At 43.3% G+C, this 13171-nt stretch overlaps 1 protein-coding gene across 2 annotated transcripts in view; it reads left to right on the top strand.

The window, feature by feature from the left end:
* Positions 1-13171, top strand: part of LOC117709046 (phospholipid-transporting ATPase FetA) — a 103049-nt gene that overhangs the window by 69336 nt on the left and 20542 nt on the right. For both annotated transcript variants that reach the window (XM_076935114.1, XM_076935115.1), the window contains 2 exons: positions 4218-4426; positions 5966-6009. In XM_076935114.1, the coding sequence (XP_076791229.1) occupies positions 4218-4426; positions 5966-6009 (253 nt within the window). The remainder of the gene's footprint in view (positions 1-4217; positions 4427-5965; positions 6010-13171) is intronic.

The raw sequence follows: 13171 nt of genomic DNA, 5'->3' as shown, positions 1-13171 counted from the left end.
CCAAGAAGACTTACATCTAATTTAAAAAACACTTACTAAAATACCAGGACACACAACATGCAACAATTAGTAACTTTTCTCTATACTGATAATGACGTTTTCAAGTAAGGAATTGGAAGGAGGAGTTCTCATTCCCAGTAGCTCCAAAACAAAAATACCTACAAGGAGGAAAGACTTCTACAATGAAAACCTTTAAACACTGAATAAATGAAATTTAAAAAGGCACTAGAAGACAGGAAGCCCCCCCTCCCCCCGCACACGCCCCTGGGTCAGCAGAATTAATACAAACTGTCGATGGTACCAAACGCAATTTTACAGAGTCAACACAATCTCCATCAAAATCCCAATGACAGTCTTTATAACACTAGGAGAGGGGGAAAAAAATGCTAAAATCAATGTGAAAGTACAGAAGACTCTGTAGCCAATGAAGAAATGCTAGAGGTGCCCCCGCGTCTGATCTTATACTAGAGAGCTGCAGTACCAATCCAGCCTGGCACTGGCACAAAGATAGATACGGTGATTGCGCAATAAGAGAAGACCTAGTCTGTCTTATTCGCACAGTTCATACAACCTAGTCTTTAACATGTGTCAAAAACATACACTGGAGAAATGACAGCCTCTTCAAAATTAGGGCAGTCACTGAGGTAAACAAAATCAGTCAGACCCAGACAATTACTGCATGTTTTCTCTATGTGGAACCTAGATTTAAATTTGTCTATGTGTGTATGTGTGAGGGGAGGAAGAGATTTTAAGGGAGGAGAGTAATGAAATCCATTTGATATGAATACACATGGACAAGTCAGGGGAAGTATGGAGGCTAGCAGGGTGGTAGAGTGGGAGGAAGGCTTGTAGGGCCAGTGCACAGGAGGCTAGCAGGATGGTAGGTCAGGAGGAAGGCTTGTAGGGCCAGTGCACAGGAGGCTAGCAGGATGGTAGGTCAGGAGGAAGCCTTGTAGGGCCAGTGCACAGGAGGCTAGCAGGATGGTAGGTCTGGAGGAAGCCTTGTAGGGCCAGTGCACAGGAGGCTAGCAGGATGGTAGGTCAGGAGGAAGGCTTGTAGGGCCAGTGCACAGGAACAAAACCTCATGAACATGCCATGTGGAAGCCATTGTTGGTGTGCTTACTCAAAAGTTTTGAGTCAGGCTCTCACTGGGTAGCCCTAGCTAACCTGGAACTCACTCTTGTAGACCAGGCTGGCCTCAAGCTCACAGAGATCCACCTGCCTCTGCCTCCTGAGTGCTGGTATTAAAAAGAATGTGCCACTATGCCTGGACGCATGCTTACTTAAAATTGATCTGATGATACTCTTGAGACTCACTGGTGTAGACAGAGGTCATTTGGAAAGACAGAGCACAATGGGACAGCACTGGCCGGAATCTGATCCAAGAATGAACTCCTAAAACAGCCTCTGACATTCACAGACTTTTCCTTTTTCCCGAAGCAAAGAATATCTTAGTGTTTCAAGTTTCTCTCTCTTTCCAACATGGCCACAGGAATAGTCTTTTTAATGACACCAGCAACCTTACCTTTTGTAAGTTAACTGTTCCTCCAAAGGTACTTTTTTAATTGACTCTTCCTGGACACATTGCAGAAAATGAGTGGAAGAAAAGTATATCCTGGACAAACTGATCAGCTCTGTTGGGGTCCTGGTGGGAAAACCTTGCATAAGAGTAGCCAGGGTCCTGTATGACAAGAACTTCAAGTCTCTGAAGCAAGAAATCAAAGAAGATCTCAGAAGATGGAAAGATCTCCCATGCTCGTGCATTGGCAGGATTAATTTAGTAAAAATGGCCATCTTGCCAAAAGCAATCTACAGATTCAATGCAATCCCCATCAAAGTTCCAAATCAATTCTTCATAGAGATAAAAAGAGCAATTTGCAAATTCATTTGAAATAACAAAAAACCCCAGGATAGTGAGAACTGTTCTCAACAATAAAAGAACTTCTGGGGGAATCATCATCCCTGACCTCAAACTGTACTACAGAGCAATAGTGATTAAAAAAAAAAAAAAACAGCATGGTATTTGGTACAGAGACAGGCAGGAAGATCAATGGAATAGAATTGAAGATCCAGAACTGAGCCCACATACCTATGGTTGCTTGATCTTTGACAAAGGAGCTAAAACCATCCAGTGGAAAAAGGACAGCATTTTCAACAAATGGTGTTTGTTCAACTGGAGGTCAGCATGTAGAAGGATGCAAATCAATCCATTCTTATCTTCTTGTACAAAGTTCAAATCCAAGTGGATAAAAGACCTTCACTAAAACTAATAGACGAGAAGATGGGGAAGACCCTCGAATACCTAGGCACAGGAGGAAAGTTCCTGAATAGAACACCAATGGCTTATGCTCTAAGATCAAGAATTGACAAATGGGACCTCATAAAATTGCAAAGCTTCTGTATGGCAAAGGACACTGTCAATAAGACAAAACAGCACCCAACAGATTGGGAAAAGATCTTTACCAATCCTACATCCGATAGAAGGCTACTATCCAATATATACAAAGAATTCAAGAAGTTATACTCCAGACAACCAAATAACCCTATTAAAAAGGGGGGGGGGGTACAGAGCTAAACAAAGAATTCTCAACAGAGGAAACTCGAATGGCTGAGAAGCACCTTAAGAAATGCTCAACATCCTTAGTCATCAGGGAAATGCAAATCAAAACAACCCTGAGATACCACCTCACACCAGTCAGAATGGCTAAGATCAAAACTCAGGTGATAGTAGATGCTGGCGAGGATGTGGAGAAAGAGGAACACTCCTCCATTGTTGGTGGGATTGCAAGCTGGTACAACCACCCTGGAAATCAGTCTGGTGGTTCTTCAGAAAATTGGACATAGCACTACCTGAGGACCCAGCTATACTACTCCTGGGCATATACCCAGAAGATGCTCCAACATATAACAAGGACATATGCTCCACTATGTCCATAGCAGCCTTATTTATAACAGCCAGAAGCTGGAAAGAACCCAGATGTCCTTCAGCAGAAGAATGGATACAAAAAAATGTGGTACATTTACACAATGGAGTATTACTCAGCTATTAAAAATAATGAATTCAGAAATCTGCCTGCCTCTGCCTCCCAAGTGCTGGGATTAAAGGTGTGCGCAAGGCCAGCCTGATCTACAGAGTGAGTTCCAAGACAGCCAGGACTAAACAGAGAAACCCTGTCTCAAAAAACCAAAATAAATAAATAAATAAATAAATAAATAAATTCGAGAAATTCTTAGGTAAATGGATGGAACTAGAAAACATCATCCTGAGTGAGGTAACCCAATCACAAAGAACACACATGGTATTTACTCACTGATAATCAGATATTAGCCTAAAAGCTTGAGATAGCCAAAATTCAACTCACAGACCACATGAAGCTCATGAAGAAGGAAGACCAAGTATGGATGTCTCGGTCCTACTTAGAAGGAGTAACAAAGTCCTCAAGGGAGCAAATGTGGAGACAAAGTGTGGGACAAAAACTGAAGGAGAGGCCATCTGGAGACCATTCCACCTGGGTATCCATCCCATGTGCAGTCACCAAAGCTAGACGCTGATGTGGATGTCAAGAAGTGCATGCTGACAGGAGCCTGATATAGCTGTCTCCTTAGAGGTCCCCCAGAGTCTGACATATTCAGAGTCAGATGCTCACAGCTAACCACTGATCTGATTAAGGGTTTCCCAATGGAGAAGTTAGAAGACTGAAGGAGCTGAAAGGGTTGGTGGCCCCATGAGGAGAGCAACAATACCAACCAACCAGAGCGCTCCAGAATCTAAACCACCAGCCTGGGAACACATAGGGAGGGACCCATGGCTCCATCTGTATATGTAGGGGAGGATGGCCTTGTCGGGCATAGGTGGGAGAGGAGATCCTTGGTTCCATGAAGGCTGAATACGGAGTGGGGGGGGGGAATTTGAGGGTAGGGAGGTGGGAGTAGGAGGTAGGTGAGGGCACATCCTCATAGAAGCAGGAGGAGGGGGATGGGATAGGAGGTTCCTGGGTGGTGGGGGGAGTGGGGTAAGGGGATAAAATCTGAAATGTAAATATAATATCCAATAAAAAATATAATGACAACAACAAATAGTGACAATGTAGAAAGCCCCATAGAAGGTAGAGCCACATGCAGACCCTCATCTGTCATGGACTTAGAAGAAGCCAACCAAAATAATAGATCTGCTTGTCCTGCTCTGACCAGCACCTGTTTCTTGCTTTCTCCTTAGTGTGGAGATAATAAGACTGGGGAACAGTTACTACATCAACTGGGATCGGAAGATGTTTTATGCCCCAAAGAACACCCCAGCACAGGCTCGCACCACCACACTTAACGAGGAGCTCGGCCAGGTGGAATACGTGTTCTCTGACAAAACAGGAACCCTGACTGAGAATGTGATGATTTTCAAGAAATGTTCTATCAATGGGAAGACCTATGGTACGTGCGCTTTCCCGCCCTCCCTGAGTCTGAGAGGCTCTGCTTGGCAGGCTGCTGCTTTCAGTATGTGAAGTCTACAGCACCTCTGAAATTCTGTTTACCTTCTGTCCTCACAGCCCTTTAGTAACTAAGCTGGGAATGGAAGAGGTGGCCCTCCCCAAAGAAGAGTACACCAGCCGCTTGTTCAGTGCCAGTTAGCCCTAAAGACAAACATACACATAACCTCACATGAGCTCAACAGGTTTTGTGTGTTTGTGTGTGCGCACGTGTTTGTATATATGTGATTATACAGAAATACATATGTGCATATATTTATGTGTATATATAAAAATATATTTGCATGCATTAGCAATTACTGAAAAAAGAGGCCATAAATTTGAGGTAAATTGGAAGGGTTATATGAAAACGTCTGGAGGGAAGAAAGAGAAGGGAGAAACGGTGTAATTGTATTATAACCTCAAAAAATGGTTCTAACCAGAAACACTTCTATTTGGCACTTAGTAGATGAAATCCTTTGCTTTATATTTTAAGAAGACCAAGATTTGGTCATTAGTCCCAAGGGGTTCCCAATATCTTGAAAAAAAAAATGTGCTCAATTATTTACAATATAAAATCAAATGGATATTGGTAAAGGGGTAGAAATTTTTCATTGAGAAAGAGTTAGTTTTTGAGTCTATAGTAGAGTATAGCAGCTAACCGCAGTTTACAGTGACATCTTGTATGCTTCCAGCTCCAAACACACACACACAGTAAAGGAAGGAAAGAAAAGAAAATTGTGAGTGGTATGTTCTAAGGAATGACATTAAGGCTGGCCTCTGGCCTCCACACACATTTGTGCACATGTATATTCATACACAAAAAAATTAATAAAAGAAAGCCTTCTTTTAAATTACCCAGAAATCCCCTTCCTGGATCTGGATACTGTCCTGAAGCAAAAAAAAAAGAGACTAAAGCAGGTGTTTGCAAATATTCACTGCAGCATTATTGCTCGAAAGTAGAAATATCTCATCTGTTCATCAATAGATGAGTAGACATTTTAAAGTAGGCCATAAAATATGGAGTCTGATTTGCTCATCAACAGCCGTGAAATTTGGTTCCTGGTACAACATGGATAAGCCTTAACAACAGTGTGCTAAGTAAATAAATAGCCTGACACAAAAGGACAAATCTTGCATGGTTCTCCTTGAGTGAAGAATCTAGCGTAGGAAAAATCCACAGAAATAAAAGCAGAAAGAGGTGGCGAGGGGGGCTAGAAATGAGGGGAGTGGGGTTTTCTATTTGAAGTCCTTAGAGAGTGCTGAGTGCTGAGAATGTGGTGGCAGATGACTGCTTAGCTTAGCGTGCAGGATGCCCAGGCTGTGAGCCCCAGCACTGCCAAAAAAACGTGTATTGCAAATATGTGGTAATGATAGCTGCAGAGCACTGTGGATGTAATCGGGGGTGCTGAATTTTAAAAGTGGCAGATTTATAGCACACACAATAAGAGAAAAACTTCCTTTAACCCTTCACTAAATCTCTGCTCCATTTCCTTGCCAATAGGTTGTTCCTACGACGACAATGGACAGTATGTGCCAAAATCTCCAGTGAGTAGTTACAGTTCCTTGTGACTTACACATGGGAAGTCAGGACAGACGTGTCTTACACAGTGCTGTCTATTCCTGAAATAATGAGATTTTAGTGGCCTAATATTTTTTTTAAAAAATTATATACATGGTCTGTGTTTATTTGAGGTTTTTTTGTTTTTGTTTTTGTTTTCGGTTTTTTTTGTTTGTTTGTTTTTTGTTTTTTGTTTTTTTTTGTTTTTTTTGTTTGTTTGTTTGTTTGGGTTTTTTTTTTTTGGTTTTTCCAGACAGGGTTTCTCTGTGTAGCCCTGGCTGTCCTGAAACTCACTCGGTAGACCAGGCTGGCCTGGAACTCAGAAATCCGCCTGCCTCTGCCTTTGCCTCCCAAGTGCTGGGATTAAAGGCATGCGCCACCACTGCCCGGCTATTTGAGAATTTTTTATGAAAGTAGTTTTCTTGGTGTTGACTATGCCTCGACTCTCCTCCTTTCCTCCTTCTCCCTCTCCTGCACCCCCTCTTCCTCCCCATCTCTCTATCTCTCTCTGTGTCTCTATCTCTATCTCTCTGTCTCTATCTCTATCTCTATCTCTATCTCTATCTCTATCTCTCTCAATCTCTCTCAAAACAATCCGTGATCATTGTCTTAGTCACTGTTCTATTGCTAGGAAGAGATGCCATGTCCAAGGCAACACTTACAAAGAAAGCATTTACCTGGGAGCTGGCTTAGTTTCCAAGGGCTAGTCTGTCATCATTAAGGTAAGAAGCAGTTAGGCATGGCACAGGAACAACATCTGAGAGCTTTACTTCCTGATCCACAAGCAGCAGGCAGAAGGAGAAATACTGGACTTTGATACCTCAGAGCCCACCCCAGCAACACCCCTACTCAAATAGAACACACCACACCTTCAAATCCTTCCAAACAGTTCACCTGCTGGGGACCAAACATGCAAGTAAATGAGCCTGTGGGGGCCATTCTCATTTAAATCACTGCTTTTCCCTCCCTGGCTTCCACAGAGGTGTAGCCATATCATAATGCAAAATGCATTCAGTCCAGTTTCAAAGGTCCCCACAGTCTTTCAGTCTCAAAACAGTTTCAAAGTCCAAAGTCTCTTCTGAGACTCAAGGCAGACTCTTAACTGTAACCTCCTATAAAAGCAAAAAGCAGACTACATGCTTCCAACATACACTGGCACAGAATATACATCACCACTCCAAAGGTGAGGAAAGGAAGTGTAGTGAGGAAATACTGGACCCAAGTGTGATGGCTGTAATCGGTTGTCAGCTTGACCACATCTGAACCCAAGTGTGATGGCTGTAATCGGTTGTCAGCTTGACCACATCTGGAATTAACTAATGCCCAAGTGGCTGGGTACAACTGTGAAGGATTTTTTTTTTTAATTAGATAATTTGAAGTGAGAAGACTTGCTTTTAATCTGATTCTTTTGGGGTAAGAAGATCTACCTTTAGTCTGGCCCATCTCTTCTGCTGGAAGACTAGGTAAAGACATAGAAGAGGGAGCTTGTTCTCCTTGACTGCTTGCCCTCTGCTCACTCTGGCAATTGCATTCCTTCACTTATATTGGAGCCTACTTTTTGCAGATTCTGATGTTCCCTCCCTCCCTCCTTCCTTCCCTCCCTCCCTCCCTTCCTCCTCCCTCCCTCCTTCCCTCTGTTTCTCTAATACGCGCGCATGTGTGTGTGTGTGTGTGTGTGTGTGTGGTGTGTGTGTGTGTGTGGTGTGTGTGTGTGTGTGTGTGTGTGTGTGTGTGTGTGTGTGTGTGTGTTACTATTCAGCCTGGACCTGTTGAAGAGCCTTCTCCTACTCCAGGCCCCACACAAAGCTAGCAGCTTTCTGAGTCACTTGATATATAGGTTGAAGTAACACACCCAGGTGAGGAATGTCCTGTCTCTAGAATCCAAACAGACCCACTATAATTGTGATTCTTTCTTGGTGGTAGAAGGGGCAGGTGCAATAATTTATCTTTCACCTTAGAAGGTGCTTTTCTAGTTCAGAGTCCAAAACTCTTCCATACTCCTCCAAACAACAGCATGGTCAGGCCTATGGCAGTAATACCCTATGTCTTGTAACTTCTGTCTTAGTCAGTGTTCTATTGAGTCACCATGAGCCTACCAACACTTATAAAAGAAAGCATTTAATTGGAGACTTGCTTACAGTTTCAGCAGGCTAGCGTATTATCATCAAGGCAGGAAGCAGGCAGCATGGTGCTGAAGCAGTAACCAAAAGCTTGACATTCTGATTTACAGGCAGCAAATAGAGGGAAAGATACTGCCTAGCAAGGGCTTTTGAATCCTCAGAACCCAGGCCCCAACAACATACCTACTCCAAGAAGGCCACGCCTCCTAATCTCTCCAAACAGTTCAACTGGGGACCAAGCATTCAAACATATGAGCCTATGGGGCCATTCTCATCCAAACCACAGTTCATTCATTATAAACATTTTCAAATAGGGGCTGGGATATAGCTCCTTTGGTAAAGGGCTTGCCTTAGAAGCATGAGGATGTGAGTTTGGACCACCCACATAAGAAGCTGATGCAGCAGCTCTCTTCCATAGCCCCAGTGCTGGGAGACAGTCACTGGAGGTCACAGGCTAACAATCTAGATAAAAAGGCAAGCTCCTCAATGAGAGATGCTATCTTAAAAACATAATGTGGAAAGAGAAGTTTCCTTGATGAGGGTGAGGACTACATTTATTTGTGGATATAAGGACAAATACTTAGATTGTAGTTAGAAATTATGCTGATTTAATAAATTGGCAGTTGTAGATTCTTATCAAAGATCCATGGCTTCACTCACCCTGTGTAGTTGGCTAGGTTTCCAGTTCCAGGAATGGTTCTTTTTGTTGGGTGGGTCTTACGTCCAATTAGAAAGCTGTTGGTTACTGCCAAGTATGTATGCCACTACTGCACCCTTGGGGCTGTTGTGCTGTACAGGTCGTTGTTATGGTTTGTAGGTATCAGCTGGGTATAACTGTTGGTTGCTGTCTTCCTTTAGAAGCTTTTGAGGCACGTTCTGGAGCCCAAAAAGCTAGTCCTCAGGGAAGAAGCTTTCAGGTCAGTTCCAGTTCAGGGGTCTCTGGACCCAGACTGAAATACATGGTGTCTTCAGTAATAGGGACTCACAGAAAACCACAACCAGTCAAATGCAAAGTTGTGGAGCCAAGTTCCAACTAATGCATCGATGGTACAGCTCAGTACAACTCCCACACCTAAAGATGAGAGATTATAGCGGAAGGGCCGGAAAGATGGCAGGAGCCAGAGGAACAGGAGGTTTGCTGTGACATGGTCTCCCAAAGTCTTACCAACATGACTGCCAGAACAGCTGAATAAGGACAACAACAGCAGACAAGCTAACATGGATTGGTGAGGCTGGGGAGGTAGAGGTGGTAGCCACACAAAGAATTACAGGCAACTAAGGAATGCAGAGAACAGGAGTAGTCTTGTCCAGAGAAGAACACACCAACTGGTTATCCAACACCAAACAGTCAGCCCTGAACATACATGGGACATACATAGGAGTAACATTATATATATACAGATTTAGCAGATTGTACTTATGTATTTAAGAACACACACACACATACACACACACACACACACTCACACACACACACACACCTGCATGTAGCCATGGTTAGTGAAAAGCCATGAATTTGAAATAGGTGCATATGGGAGAGTTTTTGAGGGAGGAATGAGCTGAGGGGGAAGAATGATATAAAAAGTAATTTTAAACTTATTTTACATATTTGTATGTATGTGACTACATGTCTGCCTGTGCACAACATACCTGCAATGCCATGAAGGACATTGGATCCCCTGGAACTAGACTTATAGGTGGTTGTAAGCTGCCTGGTGCAAATACTGGGTGCAAACCCAAGCATTCTTCAAGAGTAGCAACTGCTCAAAACTGCTGAGCCAGCTCTCCAACACACACACACACACACAGAGAGAGAGAGAGAGAGAGAGAGAGAGAGAGAGAGAGAGAGAGAGAGAGGGAGGAGGTGGCAAACAGAAATCACAGTATGTGTGCTCTTTCCAGGATCCATTTATTTACATTATATCCTGGTCATCTTTGCATCTCAGCAGATCTTATTCTGCAGTATCATTAAAATTGTTGTGTATATTGTCCCAGTGAACTGGAATACCTCGGTTAGCTATCCATTTCCCTATTGTTTCTCATGTTCTTTTACCAGTACAGTAACATTTGGTAAGCCTCTTGATGATCTAGTTCTTTATTTCCATAGAGTAAAGTCCTGGCATCAAAATTAGCTAGACAAACTAGATAGGCTTGCACCCCACAATAAATATATGAAAATTCCTTTTTTTCCCATATCTTGATACTAAGTTTTAACAATTTTTTAATCTGTGTATATCAAATTGATAAAAATTGTGTCCCCACCCTTTTCTGACTCAAGGTTTCCCTACATAGCCCAGGCTAACCTGAAACTTGATTCTCCTGCCTTAGGCTTTTGTTACTGGTAGTTGGGTCTTGTACCACCACACCTAGCATATTACTTTTAATTAATGTATTGTAACTAATACATAAAAACAAAATTAGACGTTTGTGGGATACAATGTAATGTTCTAGTTTTGGTTGGTTTTGTTGTTGTCCTTTTGTGACAGGGATTCTCTGTGTAACAACACTGGCTGTCCTGGAACTCATTTTGTAGACCAGGCTAGCCTCAAACTCACTGAGACCTACCTGCCTCTGCCTCCTGGTCTGGGATTGAAGGAGCACACCATCATGCCTAGCATGTCTTCACATATGTGTACATTGTGTAAGGTTCAAGTCAGGGTAAGTACATCTCCTCGAACAGTTATCCTTTCTTTATGTTAAAAATATTCAGAATGCTCACTGGGTGGTTCAGGAGAGCTGGCTCCACCCCTCACTTGCTGCAGCACTTGGGAGAGCAGGGTGGGAAGGTTGCAGTGGGAGCACCCATACCTCGCCTGGGCAGTGCGGTGGTAGAACTAGCTCTGGTAGTGTGGGAGAGCTGGCCTCCAGGGCATGAGAGTGGAGAAAGCTGGCCCCAGTTCTGGAGAGCAGGCTTCACCCCTTACTTGGCAAAGCGCAAGAACTGGCCCTAGTGGTATGGGTGGGGAACAGCTGGCAGCCTGACCCTTAGCTACCACCCAGGCCCAGGCCCAGGCCCAGGCCCAGCACTTTGAATTGGCCCACCAGCAGTTTATAGATCTAACCCATCTATAAACTGCTGGACCATAAAGGGGCTGGCCCTGCAGATCCAAAGCTGCAGGATCCCATGACACAGGGCAACAACAGGATATCCAAAAGGCGTGCTGGTGAGGATCCAGCTTTGATAGTGCAGCAGAAGCCAGAGGCCTGGAATAGACCAGTGACTCACTGTAGTGAGCATTTGCAGGTAAAGATATGTGGACAGAAGGGTGTACTGTGAGACACACCATGATACACCAAAGCTTCCATGGCAGGATGGTTTTGATTTGGTTGGTTTGGGGTTTTTTGTGTGTGGCGGGGCGGGGGGAGGTTGCAAGGGCAGAGGGTAGATGTGGAGAGACTGGGATAGATGATATGAAACTTGTTGGGCTCAGGGATCGCCATACAAACTATATAACCACCGATCTCAGTTAAGCAAGGATAGTTTAGTGAATACACACCTTAATACTAAATGTTCAGGACTGAGAAAAAAACAAAAAAGACTCAGAAGCTGAGTTCTGGTACTAGTCTGCTCTCAGGGTAGGCTTTTGATAGGATAAACCAGGTTTTAAAGTTTGAAGGGCAAGGAGGGGAGCAGTTGCCTTCCTAGGCAAAGTATTATCAGCTGACCTTTACACTGAGCAGAGTAAGGGGGAAGGGCGGATGGATGGTGAACAGGAGAATTCCAGAACACAATCATCATTTTTTTGGCTCTTCAGTGTCAGCCACGAAATCCACAGGGAGCTCATTCATACGTAGGTGCAGGAAGTGCTACCAATGGCCAGCTCTGACTCAAGATATTTTAGACTTAGCAATTCATACTGACCTTTGGCTTGATGGGTCCTATGTAGAGCTTTGTGGAATTTCTTAAGATTAGCAAACCTCACACAGAACACACGGGACAAAACAGGGGGTGCGGTCAGCATTGTCCTTGCTCTGAGCCAGGGTGTTTCTCTGTGTCAATGACTGGCAGGCATGTCACAGCAACACTATGAAATAGCTGGCAGGCATGGAGCAAGATGGCTACAGCTATTTTGGTGGGGGTGGGAGGAAGAGCATCAGACCATAACAAAATTCACAAAGAATCAATAAAAATTTTCTTAAATCGTCAGAATGCCTTCTTCCAGCTTTTTGAGATGTATGTAGCACAGTTTGTTCTCTCTAGTCGCACTGATGATCCTTTTTCCTCAGCTGACCCCTGGGATTTAGTATTCGCAGCTCCCATGCAGTTCTCATTATTTAATCCCATGCTGTGACTGACAGTTAGGTGGAACCATGTGCACTCCTCTTTCCCCTCTCCTCTCCTTACTGAACACTTTCGGATCTAGCCATGTTCTTTGCCCTTTTTCTTATTTATAAGTCATCTTTATACGGTAAAAATAGCTCTCCTCTTCTCATTAACACATTGTTGCCACTGTTGTTCTCCTTTTATCTTTAAATTATTAGATTCTTTTTTTAAGTTTTATTTCTATTTATTGAGTGGGAGCTGCCACTATGTACACATGGAGGTCAGAGGTCAACTCCCAGGAACTGGTTCTTTTCTTTTGCCATTTGGGTCCTCAGGATCAAACTCAAGTTGCTGAATAATCTCTTTGGCTCAGTTTTTAGTGCCTTTATAAATATTTTTACTCTGGGGGCTAAAGGGATGGCTCAGCAGTTCAGAGCACTTGCTGCTGTCACAGAGGAGCTGGGTTCAGTTCCCAGCACCTACATGGTAGTTTACAACCATCAGCAACTCCAGTTTCAGGGGACCTGACACTCCTCTGATCTCTGCAGATACCAGGTATATATGTCGTCCACTTCCATACATTCAGGAAAAACACTCAAACACATAAAATAAAATAAATAAATCTAGATGGTTTTACCATGTAGAGTCTTGAATTTATTTTCAAATATATTGACCTTTTTTTTTTTTTTTTTTTTTTTTTTTTTTTTTTTCCGAGACAGGGTTTCTCTGTGTAGTCCTGGCTGTCCTGGAACTCACTCTGTAGTT

Source organism: Arvicanthis niloticus, chromosome 5, assembly GCF_011762505.2.
Source record: "Arvicanthis niloticus isolate mArvNil1 chromosome 5, mArvNil1.pat.X, whole genome shotgun sequence".
Lineage (NCBI taxonomy): Eukaryota > Metazoa > Chordata > Mammalia > Rodentia > Muridae > Arvicanthis > Arvicanthis niloticus.
The sequence above is the reverse complement of the archived record's forward strand: the minus strand, read 5'-3'. Positions and strand labels throughout refer to the sequence as shown.